A 27,928-nucleotide genomic window follows, 5' to 3' on the forward strand; every position below is an offset into this window, starting at 1 on the left:
GAGATTTTTGATGCCTCGCCAACACTTATGACAAAATGTTCTTGTAGGATCTTTTTAAGCCCTTCCTCACACAGGTTGGACCTGAACAAATAACCATATAAGTGGGTATTCACCCACGAAAGCTCACGCTCCAAAACCTCTGTTAGTCTATAAGGTGCCACAGGATTCTCTGCTGCTTTCATGGAGCTCCTGTGACACACTCTCTCTCTCTCTCTCTCTCTCTCTCTGAAAGATCATCTTTGTGCTAACAACCAGGGACTCTCCCTGTCCCAACATCCCAGTCCAGTCACTCTGTGAGCAGCCACAGGAGAGTCTGTCTGTAAGACAAAGGTCAGAGAGGAGGTTGATATAGAAAGCCAATGAATGTCCATTATTTCATTATGTAAGGAAACACTGTCTGACAATTGCTTGTTTTCTATTTTGAAGATCAGTACCACAATCTTCCCCGCTCAATCCCCAAATTCTACTTCCCCAGTTCTCTTTGGCCTCAAACAGTTCAAGTCAGCTGGACTTGCTGATTTGTGCACTACTCATTTTTCTGAGTATTTGTTTGCCTACTTATTTTTATTATTATTATTATAACTCAAAAGCACTAATTATCCATAATGTTTCTTTAATTTCTTAAAGAAGAATAAAAAACAAAATCAGTCCAATAGGCTAATCAGTCAGTAATGGAATCTCCAGCCTCATTTATTAACAGTCTTACCACCAATCTAGTGCTTCTCTCTCCCTTGAAACACCTGTAAAAGTCTTCTTCATTGGCCTTTACCCAGCATTAACTTATCCCTATAGCTATATTAATACAGGATTGTACAAGCTATACTGACTATAATATGCGATCCTTTATATTATTATAAGTATTTGAAATTTAAAGATGCAAACAGTATTTGTTCTAAAGGTAATTTAATATTGCAAAATAATGACACACTTTCTGTAAACTTTCAATACATAGTAAACAGAAAACACAGGTATTCTGTGTATTGCCCCTTTTAGAGACACTAGGTCTGATTTTCAGTCCCCAGTAGGTGTACATTTCTACACAGATTCAGATATGTGCATAAGTTAAATATGCATTTAAAAGAACATGTATGCATAAAGGCTGTTTACCTCTAGGACAAGCCTGTGTACCTCCAGGATATGCCTGTGAAAAGTAGACGCACATTTGCCTCTGTGTAAATGCACATAGATTCCCAGGCCACAAGGGACCAAGATGATAATCTACTCTGACTTCCTGTATAACACAGGCCATAGAACTTCCCCAAAATAATTCCTAAAGCAGAACTTTTAGCAAATATCCAATCTTAATTTAAAAACTGTCAGTGATGGAGAATCAACCACAATACTTGGTAAATTATTCCAGTGGTTAATTACTCTAGCATGGGGTTGAAAATCAGACCCTTTGAAGTCCATAAGGCTTAACAATTTTATATAAAGGAAGTTGTATTTATTTATATACATACACACAAAGTCTTTATATTAAAATAGTTATACCCTAAAATAATATTTTTGTTTATAAAGAACACACCCCTACAAAAGTGATCAAGGTTCTGAACAACAATCTTAAAAACAATAGTCAACTATAATAGACTTACAATACACTAGCTGAATCTAAAAAACACAAGGCCCAGTTCACCTCCCACGGGAATTAGATTGGGCTCTTTGGCCCCAATCCCATGCATTCAAGTCACTTTACACACCAGAGATTATTCACGCATGTGCTTAAGTGTCTGCAGGATCAGGACCTTAGGCCTCAGCTCAAGAAAGCACCTAAGCGCATGTTTAAAGCTTTAGTCCTTTCCTGGATAGGAGTGCTTTCCTGAATCAGGGCCTTAATCCAGAAAAAAGGTAAAAGTTTTAATTTGAAGTTCAGAGAGCTCTGTTTTCATTATGGCTCATAAGGCCACAATTCACAATTAAAACAAAGCAAAGAACCATGTGGCCTTGATAGAAGAGATTAAATTATTTTAATATTTTATAAGAAGTTTAAAGTGCAACAGTTACATTTTGAAAAGTCAGTAATCAAACAAGGCTGACAGAGCACTTATTTAGAATGAAATACATCCTTACACACTAAGTTTTGCAATAGACTTCTGTACATCAATGGAATGTTTTTTGTTTGCATAAACATATATTACAAGTACAGAAGCCAGAGGTTAGTTTAACAAAACATACAGAGTACATGTACGTGCATTCATTCATTTCTGAGATAACTAGATGCTCAGTTACCACTCATTTACATAAACTACTTCCCAGTGAACAGTCAGATTAGTGATCAGGATTTCACAGCCTACACTTAAAATGTTGAAAGTTGTTATTTTATTTAATAAAAAGCATAAATAGAATTTATTCTCAACGTTTCTAGCAGAGAGAACCTCAGCAATCACAAGTCTCACAAACAATGCTGAAAATGACTTACAATACACACAACAGTTTAGTACACAGTATTAAAAAGACCCTGTCTGAACTGGGGATTTATCAGGCAATATAAAAATGATAGGTTCCAGCAAGTAAACACCATTCTGATGAAGAGCTGCTAGTAAAACTATTTTAATACCTGAGAAATATCACAAACTGAGTGTTCACTAACTGTATCGAGGGAGAGAAAGGATACAGCAATTGTATAATAGAGAATAACAAACATTATTATATAAACTCTAACAAACAGGTTGTATACAAAAGATTTAATTTAAAAATTGTTTGTTGCTCACAGACACCAAAAGATAGAAGGGCCAGATCCTCAGCTGGTATAAACAAACATAGCTCCACTGAAGAAAATGGGGGTGATCACCGGTAGGATCTGATTCTTAGATTCTAGAAGATCCAAAATTTTCAGAAAGGTAGCAAGCTGCTTACCTGCTTTAAACTCCTGAGAAAGACAGTCTATGCCTGTAATCTGTAGGTTTCCTTTAAGCGTGGGTACAGAACTCCCAAGTAATTTCAGTGGGAGTCTGACTCAATTAAGGGCTGCAGAATTTGGCCCCTTGTTATCTCTGAGAATGAATTCAGATAGAAATGTTATACAAAGAAGATGAAGTCAAAATACTTTAAAATCTATTAATCCACCAAATAGCTGTAAGATTGAAAAGGTTGTTTCCTAAAGCCAGTACCTGCTGGTGCACCTGTTTTTGTCTCTGGGCAAATTCTGTCCAGCAGTAAGACTTATTTGCAAAGTGAGGGGGGGGGGGGGAGCGCTTATGCTAGTACACAGATAGGAAATATAACTTGTCTTTACAAATAAAAGGGGTTATTCCACATAAACTGAAGATGAACGAGTCCCTAGTTAACAGGAGAGTCAAGCCTCTAAACTATTCTGCTTACAAACTGAAGTCCAGTGCCATTCTTTGGTCACAGTTGCAGAAATGTGCTGCTGGCTACCTTAACACAGAGGGCCTGATCCTCCTGTCTGGCAGAGCTGGCCTTAGTGTAGGACTGGTGGGATGTGAGAGGGGCACAAGTCTTCAAGAATTCACAAGTCTTGAGTCTTCCTGATCCTAGTGCCTCCCTGGTGCTATTCAGACACCCATCCACAGCACAACTTAGAACAGCCCAGATGTTCAGTGCTGCTCTAAATTGTACCCAGCTGTTCAGAGCCTTATGGGGCCATTCCAGCAGCTGGGTAGAGTCAGAGTGCAGTGACTGGCCCCATGCTCTTTTCCCTAGGGATAGGGTGCAAAGAAGCATGCAGCTGTCACTGGCTCTATATCACCCAGGCATTCCCTGAGTAACTAGTTAAGTTGGCTTCACGGTCCTTTTTTACTTGCTGAAGCTGCTCAAAGAAGTACTGAGGATCTGGCCTAGAATGTTGAGGGGAAAAAAATCATATTGGTAGAAAACACTAATCACTGAATTCAGAATTTAATTTAAGGATTGAGGGTGGTCTCTATGCTCACTTCTATCTATTCAGGCTTTAATACGTTTCAGAAAAGCTAAATGCTTAACATCTATTTTTAAGTTTATGGGAATGTACTATACATTTTACATATAATTCTGATGTGTTCACAATTATTTGCATTTTCATGGTTATTTTGAGTACTAACAAATACTCTGTATCTTAACGCCAATCAATGTTAATGTGGTTTATGTTATCAACTAAAGGCTAGCATGAAGCCTGCTGGTATGAGACAGCACCTTCGCTTTATATTGCTAAACCATTAATTTTACTACTTCTTGTTCCACAGCAGATTTATATTTGTTTTTATTACACATTACTGGCAAAATGTGAACCCTAGTTCTGGGGTGCCCATATTGACACACCTACAGGTGAAATCCTCACCTCCACACTGGCCCCTTTACGCTGAGTAAAATGGACTGGACAGGCATAAAGAAGCTTGAAAGCCCCAGTTCCAGCTAAGCAAGGTTTCCTCCGGTGCAGGCTCTGCACAAGACAGCCATAAGACTGCCTGTGAGGATCCTCTCACAAACCCTGACATAGGGGGTGTACTGAGGGTGGGTCCAGGAGTGGGAGGGGTGAATTGGAGGACAGGGCCATGACATGCAGTACTGTCGAGATTCCAGGTAGTGCTGTGACCCATTGGTAGGGACCTACCAAATTCACGGCAGTGAAAAATGCATCATGGACTGTGAAATCTGGTCTTTTGTGTGCTTTTACCCTATACCATACAGATTTCACATAGGAGACCAGCATTTCTCAAATTGGGGGTCCTGACCCAAAAGGGAGTTGCAGGGCAGTCACAAGATTATTTTAGGGGGGGTCATGGCATTGCCACCCTTACTTTTGTGCTGCCTTCAGAGCTGGGTGGCTGGAGAGTGGTGGCTGTTGGCCGGGTACACAGCTCTGGAGGCAGCACCCCACCTGCAGCAGAGCAGAAGGGTGGCAATACCATACCATGCCACCTTTACTTCTGCACTGCTGCCTTCAAAGCTGGGCGGCAGGAGAGTGGCAGCTTCTGACTGAGGGCCCAGCTTTGCAGAAGTAAGGGTGGCAACATCATACCATGCGATCCCTATTGGTGGCAGCTCTGCCTTCAGAGCTGGGCCAGCAGCTACTGCTCTCCAGTTGCCCAGCTCTGAAGGCAGCATTGCCACCTGCAGCAGCACAGAAGTAAGGGTAGCAGTACCACAATCCTCCCTACAATAACCCTGTGACCCTGCCCACAGGTCCTTTTTGGGTCAGGATCCCTACAATTACACCACCATGAAATTTCAGATTTAAATAGCTAAAATAATGAAATTTATGATTTTTAAAATCCTATGACCATGAAATTGACCAAAATGGACCGTGAATTTGGTAAGGCCATACCCATAGGGCAGTGCTGGGACTCTAACATGACTGAGGGCCGTTTCAGTCCCTGGAGCAGCCAAGGATCAGGACAGTGCAAAGATGGTTAAGGCCGCCTTAATCACCCTCCCCTTAGATTCAGAGTTATCTGCTACACTTCTTAGAGGGGCCACACAAAATCTCACCCTAGCATGTGATTTGTCAGATGTTCTGCAGCTCCCTCTGATTTCATTTAGTGCTCTAGGCACCCAACACCTCTGAAAATCAAGCCCTATGTGCCTCAAATTGGGCACTCCCTCCCAAAAAAATCAAAGGATTCTGTTGAAAATATGGGCCTCTGTGTATAGCTTTTGTTATACTTCTGAAATATAGGGAAATAACGCTCTGCTCCTGCAAACCAATTAGTGTTCTGCCCTGGATTTTAATGGGAACAGGATTGGACCATTAAAGTGAAAAAAAAGCTGGCTGCAGAGCCTGCTTAAAAGAGTTTTTTTTCCCCCTCAGCCTAAATGATATATATTGCAAGGAGAGAGAAAAAAAACCCACTGTAATTTAAGAAGATTGAGAGTCATTGATTGGGAAAGAGTTTATGGCTTTAGGGTGGGGATGGGGGAGCCTGATTCTCAACTGCCCTGTATCTCATGTGGTCATTGATAGTAGTGTTGTGGTAGCACTTTGCAGTGACACTAGTGCTTTGGCAGCACTTTGCACTGGTGGACATAACAACACAAGGTGCAGGGCAATTGAGAATCAGGCCATGTCTTCTCATCCCCTTAGTCACTAATGATTTTTCCAGTTAAACTAACGTGTTCATTGGAGCAGAGTACGATTTGGTTCATACCGTGTTACATTTGTCTTTCCTCTAGAACCATGTTCTAATAGAGGAATATGTTTATTCTGGCACGTAGACAGTGGCTCTTGAAATGGGAAGGGCTGATCAATCTAGTGTGACATATCACTTTCTTCAGACTTTGGGGATACTTCCTCCCTTTGTATTTCTGTAGTAAAGAACTCAGCAGCATTTGGGCTGAAATGGTCTATGTTTTTCTACAGGATTATTTGTATCAGATCCTTCAGTGTGCAATATTCACTTCACCACAGGCAGATTTCGGCTCTAAGTCTAGCAGAGCTGACCAAGAGAAGTACAGCCTTGTATATGGGAATTCTCTGCTGGTATAGAGCCAAGGGAGTGGCTCCTTCACTCTCCTTCCCCTCCCTGCTGTTGGGATACAGGGTTTGGCTGAGGCGTCTCTACACCCAGCTGATCCTTCGAGGCTGACTTAAGCTACACCAAGGGGTCAGACCACCATACAGCCAGATCAGCATTGGGGGAGCAGATCTTTGCACATCCTCGCTTGCCCCTGCTCCACAAGAGCTGCACCATTCCATAGCAGAGGATCTGGGTTTTCATCTCTCAGTAGCATATTCTCAAGTAAAAACTGTTATAAAGTACATTTCTGTGACCACAGCAGCCAAGTATAAGAGAATGCTTAAAGTTCCAGGACCCAGTTCTCCTCTCGCTTACACCGGTGTAAGTCAGAAGTGACTCCACTGAAGCCAATGGAGCCAACACTGAGATAAGATAGCAAAGAATCAGGCCCTCAGTATGTGATACTGAAGACTTGGTTCCACCAAACAGCTCTGGAACACTTGTCGTAAGTTACCGTGTCTTGCTTCCTAAAACTACACAACACACTTCCCATCTAATCCAAATTAAGTGTTAGGTGTTAGAATAAGGTTAAAACAGAAATATCCCTGAGGCTGGCTATATATGGACCAAATCGGGGTAACATTCACAACTCCCAAATTCATCCCAAGTAAAGCAATAAAGGCCTCAGCTAACTGGAAAAGCATAATTATTACAGCTATAACAATTATTATATTTGCATATTTAACAAACTGGAATAAACTAATGTATGAGCACTTCAGTTTGATTTTTCAAAATACATATATATATTGTAAAACTAAGGATCATCTTTTATCACTGCAAGTAGCAACACATTTTAAATGGAGGGAAACTTTCTATATTACAGTAAAGATATCATATTGGCGCCTAGTATTGGTGACAAAGTAAGATATTGCTTAGAAGTTAAATATTTTAGAGAGGCAGGCCATAATCAGAACCTCAAATCCAATTCCTTAAAGCCCCATAAAGGTATGGATTTGGATCACAAGCAGTAAGGACCCTCTCTCTCAAGAACAGCTGATCACAATAGTTAAAGATGGTAGAAGTCTCAGAAAATCAGTGACTTCATCCTTGCATCATTTTGTCCTAAAAACTTGTGAAAACAGCTTGCAAGATTTCAGTGCAAGTGACTTTCAACCATAGGCCTAACTAGGAGCCAAAATCAAACAGCAGCCTTAAAACAAAACTGGATTCAGATACTACCCCTTTGGACTGTCCCTAATGTTTTACAAGACAGGTTGATACAAATGGCAAAAATTATACCATACATTCCTTCAAAGAATGTAATCATTGAAGTTTTAAACTTCACTGCTTATTGGAAGGACATGCAGGCCCTAAATATGGTTTTAAGTGGTCATTTACCTTTTCTAAATAAAACTACTACTTGAAAGGCTTTAGTCAGAAACTAACTCTCACCAACTGGACTTGGAGTCTAGGGTTTTGTTTTATTTATTAATAGTTTAATCCAAATTTTAGTATTAATAGTTTAGGGTGAGATTTTCAAAACTGCTCAGTATTGGCTGAATGCTGCTCGCACTGAAGTTATTGGTACAACTCCCATATAATTTTGTGGGAGCACTTAGGCCAATATCAAATGCTTTTGAAAGTCTCACCCTTAAACTTTACCATATCTGGAGAAAAAAGATTAAAGGCCAGAGATAGAAAGGGATTTTTAAAACCATCATCATATGCTTATTGGGAATATATACTCTTTAAATGGAGGGAAACTTTGTATATTACAGTAGCGATTATATTACATTAGACTCCCATGCATCTGACGATGTGGGTATTCACCCACGAAAGCTTATGTTCCAATACTTCTGTTAGTCTATAAGGTGCTGCAGGACTCTTTGTCACTTTAAATATGTTTGTAATGGCTACCAGGCTTCTCTACACCCCACACAAGCTGATACTCATTAGCATTCTGTAGATAATTTAGCCAAAAGACACCGTCATTCCATTCTGAACTGTTTATGGAAAACATTAGGAATTTAGGGTTTCTGAATTTCTTATTTGGATTTAAGGCCTGTTCTTCTCACTTACTCTTGTTTTACACCAGTGTAACAATTCTGGGGCCCAATTTTCTTTTGTTGCCATCCTCTTCTGCAGCTCAGATAATGTATTTAGCTACTGGGGAATTTCCCATGCAGTGCAGAGCTGCGACAATGGTTCTACACTACCCGCCCTCTGCAGTCCACATGTGGAGACATGACTGGAAAAAAAACATTGTTGGAATACCACCATGGCAACTTATGGTTAAATCCATCCAGGTGCAAATTAAAGCATGCTCAGGACTACTCTAACATATACTCGGAGCTGGGCACAGAATAGAGGAGGCACAAAGATGGCTTAAAAGCACCTTTGTCCTCCTCTCTTCACTAAATAGAGGTCTGGCAGAACCAACATGAAAAGAGAATCAGTCTCTTACAGTCAGCTGTTTTGGCCGACCTTGAAAAATAGCCTTAACTTTGATATTTGGAAAGAATTACCTGTATATCATGATGGATGCTACATCAAAAACAGAGTGCAAAACAAACGCAACCAGTGTCAATACAGAGTTCTAATATAAATGTTCAGGAGCACCACAAACAACCTTCTGGCTTCCTCTCCAGAAAAGTGAGGAAAGGTCATATTTTACCATGTGTTAACAAAACACTTGTGAACACCATACGCATATTAGTCAGAAAAAACAACCCTAGCCACTACCTCTACCTAAGTACAGTCTGTGATGAAAAAATAAATAGATTGTTCCCTCCACTAGGTGCTTGATTTCATGTAATCTTCACAGGTGATTTCTTATGTGCACAGAGGAGGGTGACATAGGGGACACCAATGAAAGCCCATTTCTCACTGGGCCAGAACTTTATAACAGGGCCCTGTTCAGGGATCTCGGAGGCAGCATCGAAGTAGGCAAAACAGACACAGCCTAGGTAAGCAGCAAGGCAAATGAGGATGTGCCTGAGGAGAATGAAAAACAAAGGAAAAAAAAAAAAAGTCATGTGGATTCAGTAAAGACATCAACTATATCACCAAGTTTTCAGACTAATCAGCCCCTACCCTTTTCTCCTGTCCCTCATGAGCCTGGCTAGTGTCAATCCGTCCTCTTAGGACTAATAATATGTAGCGCATAGATAACTATACTACATATATGCAATGAATTGTAGTGTTCTTGGTTCAAACTTGATGACCTTTGAATATGCTGCAAAAGACACACAGAGTTTGGGGGAGAACATTGAGAGTATGGTCTTGAATAAAAGGGACTTTTGCTCACAGGTGGATAAGTGTGAAGGAGTGGCACTGAGCTCTGACCTTCCTTGTCTACCTGTCTGCTGTCATGGCTTTTTTAAGGATGGAGAGATTTCTCACCTCTCAGACCCATTGTTTCAGACTGATAACATTGCATTGGTTTACACTTGGAAGTTATTTCAGCATTCATAAGGGCTAGAAACTTAGTTTTCATTAAAAGTGAAGTTAGAGGCTGCAGAAACTAAATAGACCAGAGGGGCACATAAACCTATCAAGGGGGTAGGATGTGTGAACACTACTGGTTGGGAGTCTACTAGTAAAGCTGATCATCATGGTGAAAGGAACAACATTCAATCCACAAGACAGCCTATGCGCATACATCTGTATTAAGGGCTTCTTTTCTTTAAACGAAACAACAGAGTTTGCACACAGTACTTACCATACACAGTGCAAATACGGAAAGTTAAATGAAGACCAGATCTCACAAAATGCTTTGTCACTGATCCAGCAGAAAAGTGCTAACATCCACCAAAGACCTGAAAAGAGGCCCAGCTTGTACACACGCAAGTTTTCACACCTAAAAAATGACATAAGGAAGGGAAGAAAAGCTGTTATCAGTCACTACGCGGTTTGGCTATATTGAGCTTTGGGATGAAATCCGGAATGCCAGGCTGCATACTTTTAAGAAGCCTGAAGCTGCTTTGCACACAGTGCAGCATTCTGAAAAAGTCACATGTTGAGGACTTTACTTACCATGAATTTGAGGTGCTGTCACAGTCAGAAAAGAGACTATGCAAACAAAATGGCACTTTTACTCAGCAGCTCTGCTCCTGGATACTCTTAATTATTGATGTGCAACTTTTGGACAAAAAAATTGTTTTCACTCCTGTTAGGACTACAGCCTAAGTAAAAGTTCTGGAAGCCGGAGCTGGAATCCATTTTCCTTCATACATCAGCAACAGCCCTAATCCTGTAACAAGAACCACGAGGAAACAGGAATCTGCCTGCCCAGTTCTCCTTACAAGATAGGGACCTAAATGCCAATTGCAGCAGCATTTTTTTTTTTTAACTGGTGATGATGCATGAGAAATGCCCAGCTTGACTTTCAGGTCTCAGGGTGAGTTTGCATGGTAAGCGTTAGGAAAAAAACAAAAAAAAACCAATTATTCTTTTTACAGTACTTGTAAACTGAGCAAAACTGATTTGGAGTCACTGAAAGACAATAAACATGGAACTCATCTATGTCATTATGAGCAAGAGTCACTTTCCAGACAAGAACTACACTTGAATTCTTTGGGTTTTAATTTTTTTTTTTTTAAGATCGAGATTTTAATTAATTAGCACCCATATAAGTGAAAGATTTGGTGTCAAAACATGAAACATACTAAATATATTTTGTCTTAAAGAAAGAACAAATATTTAAGTAAAACTTTTACCATTTCAATACAGAGGAGTTTTTCCGATTGTTAGAGGCAGTGGTAAAGCTGATGGAAACTGGTTACAAGTCTTTGGCATTGGGGCCCATTACTAGCCTTGTAACAAATACTCAGACTGGAGTATGGTTTTCAATAACTGGTTAAAAATAACTTGGTCCCAGCTACACCGTTAGAACACAAGGGAGAGGTAGGTGAATTTTTAAAATTCTGTTGTTATAAAACATTTCTTTGGGTTTAGAATTTGGGTAAAAGTTTGTTTAGACAAAATCTAAATTTGGGGCCAAATTTTCATTTCCTCTTTTGATATAGCAAACATTTTTAAAAATTATATAAATATGAAGAATGATATGCTCGTTGGAGTGTGGAGGAGGACTAGCTGTTTTTTTCTACATATTATTAATTTAAGAAATCTACAGTTCCAAATGATGCTAACCCAAAAGTTTAAACATCCCCAAAGGCTTTGACAAGAACAGTTTATCTGATGTTGCATGCTTCTGAACCTCAAAAATGAAATTCCCAATCTAAATTAAGCTGGAGTTTGACTATGGATGGAGGAAACAAACCTGTCCATATACAATAGTTCCTACTGTGGAGGGAAAAGAGCCATCTGTTGTGGCCATAAGCAGCTTGGCCTGTAGTTGATGAGCTCTGCCCTCAAAAGCACGTGCCAATGTATGTACAAGGAATTCGCTTAGGTTGTAAAGTAGGAACACACTTTTTTTAAATGTACTGAAATTTGTTCACCTCTATTGGGGGCGCGGGGGGATATTGAATTCTGTGGTTGCCATAGTTTTGCTCAGGAATCTAGATTCCTTGTAACATTAAAAGTTACTTAGCCAGTGAGAGAGTTCAGGACAGGAGTTATACAATATGAGGTCTCTTGGGACATGACCTTTTTCTCATATGCTGTCAAGGATGAAGTGTGGTTCAGCTTTGTTAGTTTTTCTACAAAAAGAAAATTATGCTTCTGGTTTTTGTTTTTAATTGGTTGGATTTTCCTGGGGCCCAAACACTGTAAACATTGCCAAGAGTAGTTCTTACTATTGGTCAAAAAACACTCTCAGCAGGATTTCAGTCCCTTTTCTTCAAGGTTGCATTTTATTTCATAGTAAGAAAACAGTTCAGCATAAGTCCCCTTATAAACATGGCCCCTTGCTCCTGACCTGGAGCTGCCTGAAAGAGCCTGTCTATTCCTTGCAGATCTCACTCCTCAGACTCAATAAAACCTGGGGTATTTCAAGACCAAGGACACAGAGATTTCAGCATAAAACTCAAACATTTATTTATTAGCAACAAAAATAAATATTCTGCTTGTGTTGCAAAGAACACTATTATTATTGTTTGTAATAAGGAAACACCTAGAGACCATGATCCTATAAAGACAGCTTCTACCCCAAGGAGCTTACAGTCTAAGGGCTTGTCTACACTGGCAATTTACAGCGCTGTAACTTTCTCGCTCAGGGTATGAAAAAACACCCCTTTGAGTGCAGCAAGTTTCAGTGCTGTAAAGCACCAGTGTAAACAGTGCACCAGCCCTGGTAGCTGCACTCCTAGTGCTGGTAGCTACACCTCTTGTGAAGGTGGGTTTTTTTTTAGAGTGCTGGGAGAGTAACCCTGTTGTTTTAATGAATGATTGCAGTACATACAAGTAAAAATTCCTGGTCTCACACACAAGTTTGTCACCCTCAATTTTGAAATTCCAGCATGACAATTCAGGGAATTCTGAGTGGTTTCCAACATCGGTCATTACCTGTTTGGATTTGAAAGCAGAAGACATCACATAGAGGCTAGCGGCCCTCTCCCTCTATTGCTGCCATGACAACCTTAACTCTATACCCTGGCACAAATTCATTGCAACTTCTTCTTACATAATACTGTATAATCTCAGCTCACTCTGTATTGAGAGGGAGAATAGGAGTGGTAGGAGGACAGGATTTCCAGCCCGTATCTGGAGATTGGGCAGAGTTGTGATTGGCCTGGAATCTTAAAAAAAAAAAAAAAAAAAAAAAAAAAAGAGGAGAATTTTCTGTCTTTTTCGATGTATAAATTCTCAAGCTTATATTTGCATAAGAAAAATTCAAAACAAAAAATATATAAAAAACACTACTAGGTAACAGCTTTCTAAAGATGTAGCTACAGTGAGACAACATCTGAGTTTGCAAATTCAAGATTTAGTAAGATATTTTTCCATAAAAAGATACCAAAGATTCTTTTTACTATTAAAATTATTCTGCTTCATTTGAAATTTTAACGTGCACTTGGGATTAGGCGGTGGACTTCTTTATTAACAGGCATAAGGTTTGGCAGTGGATTCCTTTATAGTCTATAGGTTAGCAACAGAAAACCTACCATGCTGCATAATCTTGTTCATAAGGATTTCCTCTTGAATTCTTTTGCACATTAGTTTTAGGGTCTCACATTTCCTTTTTAAAGCCATCTATAAATAAACTGACATTTAAAATGATTACAACTTCTCTGTTTGTACACAAAGGATTTCACGCTTCCACTGCCAGCTTTCTATGTTGCTGTTACGTTCTGTTTGTTTCAGAAGAAGTATATCAATATAAAGTGATTTTCCCAACAGAACGACATCTATATGGCTGCCACTGAAATTATTACTGCATGTAGAATGCAAACCAGGATAGATTTTAAAAAAGGTTGAATTCTCTGATCTGGCTGATGATCAAAACAAATCTAGAGGAGAGGTGGCAGGACATAAAGGTAGCTTTACGTATTTTGTATGCTAACTACAATATGAAATAACAATAGATTTCTTCTCTAGTGTTTTTTCCACTTCAAGGTTAAATAGCTGTAATAAGGCATCAGAAAAGGTTGTTTTTTTTTTTTTGTCAAAAAAAGAGATTTTTCGTCTGCATATGCAGATGCATCCAGTCAAAGAGCAGGGACACAGAATTTTTCTTTATACTTCCCTAGTGAAACCACAAGTGGAATGCTATGTTCAGTACTAAGCACGCCATTACCAAAACGATATAAAATGCCCAAGGGTCTAAAGAAATTGCTTTATTAATACACATGAGAAGCCCAACAATGGAATATTCTCATTCACTCCAATGTGAGATGGATCAGGTCATACAAGACCAAAAACTCATATTGCCACTATTCATGTACAAATATCTACGCACTGATGGAAGTGTATGGATTCGCTGTTTGAACACACAACAAATGGACACATGCAAACGCATGCCAAGATTTGACATTCTGTTAGCTAAACGGTCACGTGCATGCACACGCACAAAAAAATCAGGTGTTTGTGGTTATAAGTGTGCAAAGCAAATGCATATGCATAATTGTGCACATTTAACACAGAAAACGTGATCTCAACATGTAGCTACCTTAAGCAACGGCCATGCCTACAAATATTTGAAGGGTGTGAACAGCAAGGAAGGAGAATAATTGTGCATGCTTTCAAGAGATTTAAGTAGTGGGATGAGACTGAAAATTTATGCTGAATATCAGAAAAAAAATTGCTGACTGACATTTAAGACACCCCTAAGGAATGTGGTGGAAACAGTAGTTACAAGATAACAATGTTCTCGGGATTATTTAAAATTGTTTTTATAAGTCTATAAAATAAGTAAGTGCTTCAGGGGACATTGCAAGAGGATGTTCAAAGGTAAGCAACGACAACCCCCCCAAAAAGTAGGATAGTAGAGATGGTCTTTTCTGGGCAACATTCAAGGATTTTCTGTAATTCCCTGTACAGTGCCTAGATACAGTGATGGGTGCTTTAGAAATACTGATAGAGAGCAGCAAAGCTAGACATCTCTCCTCCACTCCATTCACCAGCAACATAGGTGCAAACTTCAAACCCTAACTGGAACCAGGTAAATGCTATGAAGCTGTCCAGTCTTTTTATTTTAAAGCAAATATGGAAATGAAGTTTTAAAAACCTGTTAATGCAACATTAAAATTGAACAGGATTTGCACATGCTAAGGTTCCAGGCGCGTGGTTCATTCTTCCATATTGCAGATCTGTAATATTTTTGTCCCTCTTTTTCCTGACAAATGGTAGCTTAATATACTCTAGTGTAAATCTGGCTAAGTTAATTTTGCTGTTGAAACCTTACCATTTGCTTTTCTTGATTGTGCAATACATTTGCATGAATGCAATGCTTGTATATAACCATAGGAAATGTAATTTAAATGTCTGGTAATAAAAATTACCACGTGTATGAGTGTCTTCTGATATTAGCTATCTATAGTTGTTATTCTTACAGGGCCAGCACACACTACCATCATGCTAACACCACAGGGGCTGCACTAGATTACACGTGGAATTTATCTTCTTCCTCCTGCCCTCTGTGCCTTTGAAAAAAATCTCCCATTTTAGTGTTTCCTACCTCACTAGCCATTTCTTCTCCCATCTGAGATCATAATACTCTTTTTATGGCAGCAATTTGTTCCCAGGAAAAAATTAGAGTAAGAAAAATCTTCATTAGGAAACACAAAAGGCCTGATTCACCACTGTCCAGTTTGCAATTTACATCAGCATAAAATTGGAGTAATGCAGTGATAAGTTAGGCCCAAATATCTTATTCTACATGGAACAGGGGAAACTACCAGCCTATAATTTTTTCCCTCCCTACCCAAAGTAGTTTCATAGTGAAGGTTCGACATCAGAGCAACCAGATTTCAATGTACAGCTGGATGACTGACTGCACTTGCATGGAAAAAATCCCATTGGTTTTCAATAATGTTCAGATTTTGTATATTGTAAAAAGAGAATAGATTACCTCTTCTGGGTTTAGGAGACTGCGTCTGTATTTGAATCTCCCAGGGATCAGTATGGCTTAAAATAATACCTTTAATCCTTTGCTTTTACATTTAGGAATTTATCAAAAAACGTTGCAGGTATTAGATCCCACATTGCACAATTAAACTGACAGCTCCCTGGGGTACCTTACAATAAATTATTCAAAAGCAGGAGTGTTCAAGCCTTCTGTTCTTCTAAAGGTAAATAACAGAGTTCCATACAGCTTAATGGGAGATGATCTTCCATATGAAACTCTTAAAAGGTATTAATTTACTTATACACATATCTATGGCACTTGACACTGAAGTGTTTGAGCCCCTAACAAGTTTGTGTATTTCTTCTTACAACTTCCCCAGGAGCTAAAGGCACATTATTATATGCAGTTTCCAAATGGAAAACTGAAGCACAGACAGTTCAAGTGATTTGCCCAAAGTCACACAGGATGTCCCTCCAAATGGCTCTCTATGAACATTAAAAATCCTGTGGCACTTTCATCAGAGTTCTAGCCAACTCCACCAGCCTCCTTGGTCAATTTCCCCATCTCCTCCTTTACTGTACAGTGCACTATTCAGTTCCCACACTCCTCATACCACAGAGATGGCTGGGCTTCATTTTTTTTTTTTTTTTAAACAGGAAGGATTTAATGATATCTTTCCAAAATATTACAGTTAGGAGAGGCTGTTATGTAGTCTGATAAAACTGAATGGATAATATTGCATATTTAAATATAAAAGAGTCAAGAAATACTAAAGTTAAGCTTGATTCGTCTTTCTTTTACACAGACTTCAATAGAGTTATTCCTGATTTATAAGGGTAGGAGAGGAGAATCAGATCCAAGAGCAGGGTGGATAAAAATCAATGATTTTTTATTTAAAATCAGATTTTTTTTGTTAAAATGCTTTTTGAGGGAAAAAAACGTATCCAAAGATAGTTTTAATTAAGGTACATTATAGCTCAAAGATATCTCATCATGGAATAGAGATTATAAATTCTAATTCTATTGTATGAGACAACATATTTATGAAATGTTTAAGGAAAGTTTTGTAAATGAGTTCCAGTAGTTCATGCATTACAGATGCAATCTTATTGGTTTCCAGGGGCTTCTGTATAGATTATTTAGGTTAATCTTTCTAACTACCCAATGGGACTCAGTGCTCAGTCTAGAACCTACCATCAGGGACGCTTAGTTTTGCAGTTCTCAAACTGTGGATTTGTGTCTCCAGAAATGATAACGTCTGTTAACAGCAAAAATGTTTATTTATAAATAAGTAAATAAACAAACAAAGGTGAGAAACAACAGACCTCAACCCTATTGTCCTTCTGAAAATTTGTGTACATAGAGTCAATCCCTTACCTCTCTCTAAAAGTGAAAAGTTTCGAAAAGTTCAATGAATAGAAGATTGTTGGGAGTGGAATAGATCTGGATAAGGAGAAGAAGTCTGGAGATAAATGTGAAAAGGGAGGGGCAAACAGTGAAGTGAAAGTGAAACTGTTTGAGCAGCATATTCCAGAAGTCTGAGTGTAGCCTTCATTGTTTTGAGATCTACCCAGGGGCGGCTCTAGTCACCAGCTAAACAAGCAGGTGCTTGGGAAGGCAAAATATTTGAGGCGCCATAATGCTGGGGCCCCAGCTCAAACCTGAGGCAGCGTCCTGGGCTGGATCCTGATCTCCCCAGGGGGAAGGTAAACAGCTTGTTCTCCTGCCGCCGGGGTGCAGTGGGGCAGGGAGCCAGCTAAGTGGGGAGTGTGTCCCTGCTGCTCTCTCGCGGGCAGCGGCCACCGCCCCCCACCCTCAGGTGGGAGCCAGTAGCGTGACCCTGCCCTGACTGCAGAGGATGGGCTGCTCCTCCTCGGCCTGTCCCCGCCGCTGCAAGCCGAGGAGGAGCGGCCCGTCCTCTGCAGCCAGGGCAGGGCCGCACTACCGGCTCCCACCTGAGGATGGTGGGGGTGGCCGCTGCCAACAGGAGAGCGGCAGAGACAAGACGAGGAGGAGCAGCCCGTCCTCTGCAGCTGGGGTAGGGCTGCGCCACTAGCTTCTGCCTGACAGGATGGTGAGGGGGGAGGCGGCCGCTGTTCGCGGGAGAGCAGCAGGAGCCGGTACTGTGGCCCTGCCCCAGCTACAAAGGACGGGCGGAACATGGCACCTAGGTGGGCTGCTCCTCCTCGGCTTGTCCCCACCTCTGCCTCGTCGTCCTCCTCCCCTCTGCGCCGCCTCCTGCCAGGGGAGGGGAGAGGGGAGCGGAGTGGCAGTGCAGGCTGAGCCGAACTCGTGTAGGGCCACGGCGAAGACAGAAGATGAGCAGGGCTGGGATCCAGCAGCAGCCCCAATCCCCAGTCGCGGGAGCAGCGGCGATGGGAGCTTAATCCACCTTGGGCTAGATCTGCAGTAAGGTAAGGGTTGGGCCGGGTGGGAGGGTCCCCGGGACCCTTGGGGAGCTTCTGCCTGCTGGAGCCCCGGAGGCTGCCACCTCCATCCTCAGCCCTGCAGAGCACACCGGTGCCTGGAAATCTCCTTCTGCCTCCCCCTCTGCAGGGGGTGAGCGACCTAGCAGAGAGGGGCAGCATCTGTCCAGGAAGCCCAGCACCTCTTCCTTGGCTCCTCCAGCCCCAAAGCTCTTGCCATTGCATACCCCTTGGGCTCCCAGCTGGATGGCCTCAGCGCTCGGAAAACGCCAGCAGGTCTGGGTCCAGTGTGTATCCAAGCTCGTGGGGAGCTCTCTCGCCCCAATGACTAGTGCTTTACCTACGGCAAGTACAGAAGTGCAATAGGAGCGTGACATGAAAAATATCGTGTCAAGTTGTGACACAGTCACTCAAATCACAATTACGTGTGTGTACTGTGCAGCTCTATTGGCGCCATTTGCACTAATTTCCGTTTCGTGTCTGTGCTAGTGGTTATAGGGCTAAAATGCCGGGACAAAAATGAAAATGACTTTCCAGTGCTGCCTACCGGCAACAAAAAGAGAGAAACAGCAAAAAGAATTAGAAGAACTATTTTAAAAAAGTCGACAATCAAGGAGAAAGCTCTAAGCAATGCATTGAAGGTGACTGGTCTTCATCAGTTGATGAATAATCGAACCACAGTTTACATTTATCAACTGATAATGATGAACAACAATCTGACCAAAGATTATCTTTGCTAACTGATAAAGACGAACAATCACAATCCATCCAAAGATTTACTACTTCAGCTGAAGAGTCCAGAAACCAAGAACTGTTATCCAAATCTAAAACTGAAGAACAATTATTGGAAGGTGGAGAGACTGACATAGGATCGGATCCAAGTACATGGCTGACAATAATTACTGATGCAATGCAAATGATTATTGTGAAAAAAGGTCTTTCAAAACTAGATCCTGCGTTTGAATATCCATTTAATGAGTCAAATCGTCGATTTATGCCATCCAGTATGAAGGAAAAAAAATGAAAAATGGAGAACAAATTAATAGATTGTGGTTAGTGTATTCACAGACCAAAGATGTAGTTTTTTGTTTTTGCTGCAAACTGTTCTGTAACTCCGACATTCTTCTGGCAACTGCAGGTTTTAATGACTGGCGAAATTTGAATCAGCATTTGAAAGAACATCAAAAAATCATTTACGCTCATTGACAAATTGGACTGAGCTGTCAAACAGATTACGTTCCGGTACAACAATCGATGCGGTACAGCAACGTCAACTAAATTCAGAACTTCTGCATTGGCAAGCGGTGTTGGAACATTTACTGGCAATCATTCATTTCCTAGCCGAACAGTGCCTCGCATTCCGTGGATCCTCGGATATTTTATGAGAATAACAACAGAAATTTCTTAAAGTTGGTTGAGTTATTGGCAAAATTTGATAATGTTATGGCTGAGCATGTAAGAAGAGTGAAAGATGGAGAGATTCACATCCATTATTTGGTGCAGCAGGGTGGTCACCCGCTCCGGCCTGGGAAGGGTTAAAGCCAGCCCTGCAGAGGGCTGGGCTGTGGAAGGAAAGAGCTGGGTTGATTGGGGGCAGCAGCTGCAGCTGGGCCATGTCCCAATCAGAGCCCAGCTGGCCCTATAAAGAGGCTGGGAGCCAGGAGCTCAGCAGTCTTCCTCTACCTGTAGAGGGAGAAGGGCCTGGCTGCAGGGAGCTAGACACAGGGTACCCGGAGTGAAGCAAGGCTGGGGAAAGGCAGAGGAGCTGGGGAGCTCCTGCCTGGAAAGCCCCAGGCTGTGGCCAAGCATAAGGCCAAGAGGTACTGGAGGTTGCAGGGGGCAGCCCCCGGGTAGGCAAAGGCAGCGGGTCCAAATCCCTTTGCCTATGATGAATGGCTGATACTGCAGTCTGCCCCAGTGAACGGGGGCTAGATGGAGACTGGGCAATAGCCAAAACTGAGGCAAAGTGGGGATAATGGGTTGGGGGTTCCCCAGGGAGGGGAGACCCAGATTGGTGGGGTACTGCCAGGGGGCAGCACCCCAGTTAAAAGGGCACCGGTGTCCAGGGAGGGACATGGGGGGCCAAGATGACAGGTGGATCACTGGCCTGCAGAGGGCGCTCCTGGCTGGCAGTAAGCTAATTCCCGAGGACAACCAGCAGGAGGTGCCGCAGGGGTGAGTCTGCACATTTACATTTGGGTAAAAATACACAAAATGAGATAATAGAATTAATTTCTAATGGAGTGTGTAATGAAATTTTATCGAATTTGAAACCTACCAATATTACTCATTATAGTTGATTGTACTCAAGATCTGAGCAAAACCAAGCAAATGTCAATAGTTTTATGATTTCTGAAAATTGATGAAAATGCAGAAGTGAAAATTTAAACACTTTCTAGAATGTATACCAGTGAATGAAACCACTGGGAAAGCCCTCACAGATGTAATTCTACAGAGACTGGAACATTGTGGAATATCTTTAGAAAATATGCGTGGCCAAGGGTACGATAACGGCTCAAACATGCAAGGACGATATGTAGGTATACAGGAAAGAATACTGACTTTAAACAAACAATCAGTCAAGCTTTTTTCATTCCTTGCCATGTGCATTTGCTCAATCTGGTTGTCAGTGATGCCAACAAATCATCTAAAGATGCTGTTTCATATTTTACCACAGTGTAAGCAATTTACAATTTTTTTAGTGCTTCCACACACCATTGGGCAGTCTTGAAGAAGCATCTTGAACAAAAACTCACACTTAAACCTCTAAGTCAAACTAGATGGGAAAGCAGGATAGACGCTATTAGACCATTCTGATATTCATCAGGAGAGATTTACGATACACTAATTAGAAATAAGCCAGAACTTGTCGTATGATCCTTCATTTTGACATGAAGCTGAAACATTGGCTCAGAAATGATGCAGTTTCAATTTTCACGTTGCACGATTATTTGGCATAATATTCTAAATCAAATTAATTTGACCAGCAAAGTTATGCAAAACATAACCATAGATATATCCGAGGCAAAGATGATTTTGAATAAAACGCTGGAATATTTTAAAAAAATGCCATTCAGATAAAAGATCTGAAGAAACTGTCAAAGAAGCAACAACAATAGCAGAGGATCTTGATTTTGAACCGACGTTTGCACCTCAACAATTCATTAGTCCTCCGGGGAAAATAACAAGACAGTTTTGTTATGAGGCTCACGATGATCCTATTCTCGATCCAAGCGAAAGGTTTAAAGTTGAACGTTTCTATTGTATTTTGGATGTAGCTATAACTTCCATTGAAGAAAGATTTTTGTCAGCTGAATGGTCATTGTGAAACTTTATAATTTTTATACGATATTGGAAATAGTAAAAATCAGTTTTCCAAAGAAGACCTCATGAAGCACTGGGAAGACCTACATTTAGCACTCAGTACTGATAACGCTGCTGACACTGATGCAGTAGAATTGTATGATGAATTAATAGCTTTATCTGAACTAATAAGTACTAAAACTTCTCCTCTAAAAGTATTACAATTTATAGCAAGAAGTGATTTTTTTTCACTTCAAACACTGCTATAGCATTATGCATTCTTTTAACATTACCAGTATCAGTGGCTTCTGGTGAGTGCAGCTTCTCAAAACTGAAGTTACTAAAAAATTATTTGAGGTTGATTGTGTCTCAATCGTTTGTCGAGACTCGCAATAAATTCAATTGAAAGTACTATTGCAAAAAATTTAGATTTCACTGGAAAGCTTGTTTCTCTTTTCCAGATTATGAACAAACAGGAAAATGAAGGGGAAGATGACCGAGTTAGCTGCAGAAGTCAATATTTTAAGTTTCTCGTGTTGACCTGGCTGACAGTCTATTTTAATTTGTTTTTTAAATACTTCATTTAACTATTTTAGTTAAAAAGAATTAACAAAAACAAACCTTATTTTAAAAAAAGTGAATGTTTAACTAAATTCAAAAATTCATATGCTTGTTTTGTTAAAATGTTTGCTGTTGAAGAAAAAAATCCAGAATACATAAGGTTGTTGTAGTTAAATAAAACAATATAAATGTCTGTCTGGTGATGTTCTCCTCCTAATACAGCATGGCAAGAAAATGATTAAATATTAATGATTAACCTGTTGAATTAGAGATATCTGCTTCAATTACCTTTGGTAAATGAAATAACCAGTCGTTCATTTTCTGATATAGCTGTAAAAGTAATCTGAAGTTTTCAAAATAAATCACTTTAAAAATGTATAGTGTGTAACTTCTAAAAATAAAACCCACATCTATCTCTGAGTTGTGAAGAATATGTATTAAGGTTATAACAACCAACAAGAATGCACTTTTATGTAGAAATCCATGATTAAATTTCTTCCTGACTAGTGATTTAAATCATCATTTAAATCAATCTGATTTAAATCAAATCCACTCTGTCCAAAAGTTACTTTGTAACATTAACTTGCACTTGTTGCATATACTAGGCCAAATTCTCCTTTGGTGTAAATCAGTGCAGCTCCACTGAACTTCAATACAGGTAATCCAGTTTACACCAGCTGAGTATCAGGCCCTATGTATTCAGGTATACATGTGATGACCTAAATAATCATTGGAAATACATGCAATGTGAGAGATTCCAAACAGCTGGGGTGGAGCGGAGTGAGTTCACACCATTGCTGGTATAACAATGCAGCAGCAACAAAAAGACCACCCTGACATTAGCCCCCCTGCCATAAGCAGACAGTTAAGGGTTAATTCCTCTTTTATCTGTAAAGGGTTAAGAAGTTCACACAGCCCAGCTGACACCTGATGAGAGGAACCAATGGGGGGACAAGATGTTTTCCAAGAGGGAGGAGGGAAATCAGTCCTTGTCCGTTCAGAAAAGTTTGTGCGGGAGTGAAGGATCTAGGAATCAGCCCATCTAACATTTCTTAAAAGTAGTAAATGTTTAGAGAAGGAATGTATTAGATTATGTTTATTTTCTTTTGTGACTTCATTTTGCACAAGAGGGAGAATCAAATTGGGTGTCTTTGTGTAACTAAGGATTTTGCCCAGAGGGACATCCTCTGTGTTTTGAGTCTGTCTGTGAGAGTAGCTTGCATGCTAATCTCACAGAGGTATTCCTTTCACCCTTTTCCTTTTAATTAAAAGTCTTCTTTTAAAGAACCTGATTGATTTTTCCTTGTTTTAAGATCCAAGGGCTTTTTGGGTCTGGGCTCACCAGGAACTGGTGGGGGCTTAATCAGTCTCAATCCTGCCAGGAAAAGGGGGATAATTACTGGGGAAATAATTTGGGGGAAGGCAGAGTTCTAAGTGGCTCTCCCCTAAGATTTGGAACATGCTTGGTGGTGGCAGATTACTGTTAAGCTGGTAAATAAGCTTAGGGGTTATCTGATGCAGGTCCCCACATCTGTACCCTAAAGTTCAGAGTGGGGGTGACACCTTGACACACACACACTTCCTCCCTCCCCTGCACAGGAACCAAGAGTCTCGGGGAGCAGCTCCAAGGCAGAGGGCAGGAGCAGCGCATGGCAGTGGGGGGAGGGACAGCTGCAACTGCTAGCCTGCTGGGTGGCTGCAGCACAGGGAACTTAGGGGAGCAGGGAGCTGATGGGGGGCTGCCGGTCCACCCTGGTTCCAAGGCCCCACCAGCTAGATGCAACAGTCTGCTCTTCCTGCAAGCAGTGGACAGACGTTAGAAGGCAGCATTGCACAACTTTAAACGAGCATGTTCCCTAATAGATCAGCACCGTAACAACGAAATAATGTTAACTGGGATGACTTTAAGTGAGGAGTTACTGTATTTGTATCTAGAATGAAACCCTCAGAAAACAAGCATCAATAAAGGCTGCTTCACATACAGAAGAAAGACACCTACCTCTTCAACTCAGCAATAAGCAGAGCCGTACAGGGGACACCTAGTGTCATTAATGAGATGTTGTTGATAGCAGGCTTAATGAATGCAAGGCATGTAGTAACTCCAGAAAGGACACTGACTGCAGCTTTAAACCTTGCCCTGAATAATTAAAGAAAAAGTGTACATTATGCTTTAATTAAACCTTAAATTAATGATAAACAAGGCAACAATAAAATCCCAAAAAATGTATAAAATTGTTGTAAACATTTTATTTCTTTGAATAGATATAAGAAATGACGCACACTATAACAACAACATGATGTGTACAGAATGTTTACTTTGGCCCTGATCTGGCAAAGACTAACTTTGCATACATGTGTGTCTCGTGCATAAATCTTTGCAAGACTGCAGCCTTGAAAGTTTAATATTTTACATACACACTGAGCATATTCTGATCTTATTCCAGTATAAATCGTGAGCTATTCGACTGAGTTACAAGGTGTAAAACCAATGTAGTGTTGCCAATTCTCATTCTTTTACGAGTATCATGATATTTATTATTTTCCTTAAAGCCCTATTTACTGGAATCATGTTATGTTATAATCTCAGCTTTTATTTATTTTTTTAATAAAGTCTCTTTCTAGCTCGCCTGCTTGCAGAGAAAAGCTTGCAAACCTGAAATCTAAAGGTTCAAAACCTCACAAAGCTAATAAAATCTAAAAATAAAAAAATCTTTTTATATACACGTCATGATTCTTAAACCAATGATTTTGGGGGGCCTGACTTGTGTTTTTTTGAAGTTCGGATTTGGCAATACTCCCGGTATAATGAAAGGCAGAATCAAGACATGAATGTGTACAGTCTACAGTCTGATCAATTTAAAATTTGAATTTACCTTAAACGCTCTTTAAATTTTGGCTTTGACAGGCTACATACTGTAAACATCATGTTTTTGAGGTCTAATCTCTGGGAGGGAACAAATATATATGTTCTCCAAGCTGGAGTTCTCTCAGAAGTCACAGTCCGGATAAATTTCTTATAGTGCAGAGTTAGGCAAAACAGCTTCATTTGAAGGTAATTGACCATTATTTGCCTGTTTTTTAAAACTCTCCCTTGCCCCTCTTAATTTCTGTTTAAAAAAAAAATGTAATCCCCCTGAAATTTCACATCCCAAAATAAAATTTTTCTCAGGAGTTTTAAAGTTACAGGACCTGATTCTTGTACTCATTGTAGATCAGTTATCTCCTCAGATCTAACTGCAGGGAGCTTTGCCATTGACTTCAATATATCCAAGATTTCATCCCAAAAGTCTATTATTCCTTTTTTTATTTAAATAAGAAGAGCACTGAGAAATATAGTTTAACAAGGAAGCTGTTTAACCCTGTTAGCAATACTGTGAGTCTATGCACAGAACAGTTGCTGGATGTAACATTAAGCTATGTAAAGCAACGACTAAAGGATATTTTTTGGCTAATTCTTATGTGGTCATATATTTCTGGACAGCATGAAATGTTCTATAGTTGAATCAAACGTCAAAATGCTGCCAACCACATAATGAAATGCTGCTACAAAACCTCTGCTTCAGTTTTGCTTTTGGGAGTGAAAAACCAGGCATCGTGTCCTGTAAAAGCACTGTGTTGCAATATGCAGAAGTAAACAAGATTCACACAGCTGGGACAAAAAGTCATGAGATTGGAATGACAACGGCATGCGGTCATTTAAGATGCACTTTTCATAATGAAAGCAATTTGAGGAGTGTTCTGGTGGAAAATTCAAATCAAAGATGTTTTTAAAATAAGATGATCCTCCAATAAGATTTGTGACAAAAACAAAACAGCTGATCCTAGGAAGGCAGGAAGCAATGGAGTACACTAATATTAGCAATTAGTGGGTCTGGAGATAACAAACAGTTGGAAAAGAATAGCATGAGGAAGGACAGTAGCGACAGTGACAAGATTATGTGGTTATTCAATGCAGTTACGTGCAATGCAATGAGCTTCAAGCACAATCAGGGAACCATCCTGAATTCTTTGAGATAGATTTTACTTGAGTTAATATCTTTTATTGGACCATCATCTGTTGGTGAGAGAGACAAGCTTTCAGCTTACACAGAGCTCTTTTTGAGGTCTGGAAAAAGGTACTCAGAGCATCACAGTGAAATACAAAGTGGAACAGATGGTTTAGCATAAATAGTTAACACATATTTCAAGAGACTATTCATCGTGAAATGGCCTGATAACACCTCTCCAGTCACAGGGGGAAAAGGAAGAAAAACTGGGGGATATGATACAGCAGGGTACAATCTAGACCAGCGGTTAGCAACCTTTCAGAAGTGATGTGTCGAATCTTCATTTATTTACTCTAATTTAAGGTTTTGCGTGCCAGTAATACATTTTAACGTTTTTAGGTCTCTTTCTATAAGTCTATAACATATAACTAAAACGACCGTTGTTTGTAAAGTAAATAAGGTTTTTAAAATGTTTAAGAAGCTTCATTTAAAATTAAATTAAAATGTAGAGCCCCCTGGCCTGGTGGCCAGGACCCAGGTAGTTCGAGTGTCATAAAGATTTCTTTTAGAGAACCTGATTAATCTTTCCTTGTTTCCCTTGTTTTATCCCAGGAGAGTGGGTGTAAACACCAGGACTGGTGGGGGAGGAGGGAAGGGGGAGAGAGAGGCTAATTTCTCTCTGTGCCAGGATTACTGCCTCTCTCAGGGAAAGTCTGGGGGAGGGGGAGAATGGTTTATTTCTCCTTGTTTTAAGAATCCAAGGGATTTGGGTTCTTGGGGTCCCCAGGGAAGGTTGGGGAGGTCAGAGTGCCCCAAAACACTATATTTTTGGGTGGTGGCAGGCTATCAGATCTAAGCTGGTAATTAAGCTTAGAGGTTTCATGCAGGTACCCAAATTATGGACGCTAAGGTTCAGATTTGGGAAATATATCTTATGACAGAATGCCACTGAAAATCAGCTTGCGGGCCACCTTTGGCACCCGTGCCATAGGTTGCCTATCCCTGATCTAGACTAATAAGCAGATCTACCACCCCTACACTGCAACACTGAGTGCCTTACAATGCCTTGCTGAAGTAGCTCCCACCTAGGCCACTCATAAACAGCCTTCCAGCAGGCAAGCCACACCCTGTTTACGTATAACTGCAGCCTGCCAATCACAAACTGGCTCTCACCAGCGTTCATAATACTGCAGGGTGACCCCCATACACTCACAGTCTTACCTTTCTGGGTGGAAATCTATGTCCTGTACTGCCCAGCCTTCTCTGGACAAAGCAAGTATATTAGGTCTGTGATTTCTTTAAAGGAGTTTCCCAGACACTTCAATTTAAACACAATGGATTAGATAAAACAAATTTATTAATCACGAAAAGATAGATTTTAAGTAATGTAACCATTTCTGACTTTTTATGTTTCAATAAAAATTAAGATAAAAGGCTACTAGTGCCTAACTTAACAAACGATGTTAAATTCAAAGCAAAGTTTTCTCACCACATGCTTTCAGCAGTCTTACTGACCAAGCCTCTTGGGAGGACCCCTCCCCCAGCGCAGTAGCTGCTTCCTTTGTCCCTTCAGGTGCAGTGAATCAATGGCATGGGGGAGTCCTTTGGGGTGTCTTCCCCTTCTTTTTATAGTTCTGTCCCCCCTTTAAGAAGCATTCCCAGCTGGGAGTAAGACAACAGGCAGTTTGTGTAGCAGGATGTTCTCTGCTGCTTTTTTTCTCGCCCTGTTTGAGCTTTCTTTGTTCCCCTTCCTGGTTGATGACTCTGTTTACTACTTAAATGCAAGTTAAGCAG

The 27,928-nt window shown here is 40.4% G+C and overlaps 2 protein-coding genes and 1 long non-coding RNA gene across 8 annotated transcripts in view; 1 reads left to right on the forward strand and 2 right to left on the reverse strand.

Annotated features, from left to right (window-relative positions):
* Positions 1–669: 669 nt before the first annotated feature.
* The window catches only part of ACER2 (alkaline ceramidase 2), a 43,876-nt gene continuing 16,617 nt past the window's right edge, over positions 670–27,928 (reverse strand). For 2 of the 6 annotated variants that reach the window (XR_012656158.1, XR_012656157.1), the window contains exons 4-7: positions 24,148–24,285; positions 10,111–10,248; positions 7,225–9,383; positions 670–5,866 (exon numbers count right to left, since the gene is read on the reverse strand). Coding sequence is in view for 4 of the 6 variants with exons in the window: in XM_032797529.2 (XP_032653420.1) it covers positions 9,197–9,383; positions 10,111–10,248; positions 10,425–10,460; positions 24,148–24,285 (499 nt within the window). In the remaining 2 variants the exon portion in view is untranslated. Of the gene's footprint in view, positions 9,384–10,110; positions 10,249–10,424; positions 10,461–24,147; positions 24,286–27,928 lie in introns of all 6 variants that reach the window. The other 4 variants (XM_032797529.2, XM_032797527.2, XM_075067310.1 and 1 more) reach the window with 2 other exon arrangements.
* LOC142047003 (uncharacterized) lies at positions 17,957–22,341 on the forward strand. The gene is made up of 2 exons (XR_012656159.1): positions 17,957–18,272; positions 18,774–22,341. It is a non-coding gene; the product is annotated as an uncharacterized LOC142047003 (long non-coding RNA).
* The window catches only part of DENND4C (DENN domain containing 4C), a 134,045-nt gene continuing 132,968 nt past the window's right edge, over positions 26,852–27,928 (reverse strand). Inside the window, exon 29 of the transcript XR_012656156.1 lies at positions 26,852–27,065. The gene's annotated coding sequence lies outside the window, so the exon portion shown is untranslated. The remainder of the gene's footprint in view (positions 27,066–27,928) is intronic.

The sequence above is a fragment of the Chelonoidis abingdonii genome, chromosome 6 (assembly GCF_003597395.2).
Source record: "Chelonoidis abingdonii isolate Lonesome George chromosome 6, CheloAbing_2.0, whole genome shotgun sequence".
Classification (NCBI taxonomy): Eukaryota; Metazoa; Chordata; order Testudines; family Testudinidae; genus Chelonoidis; species Chelonoidis abingdonii.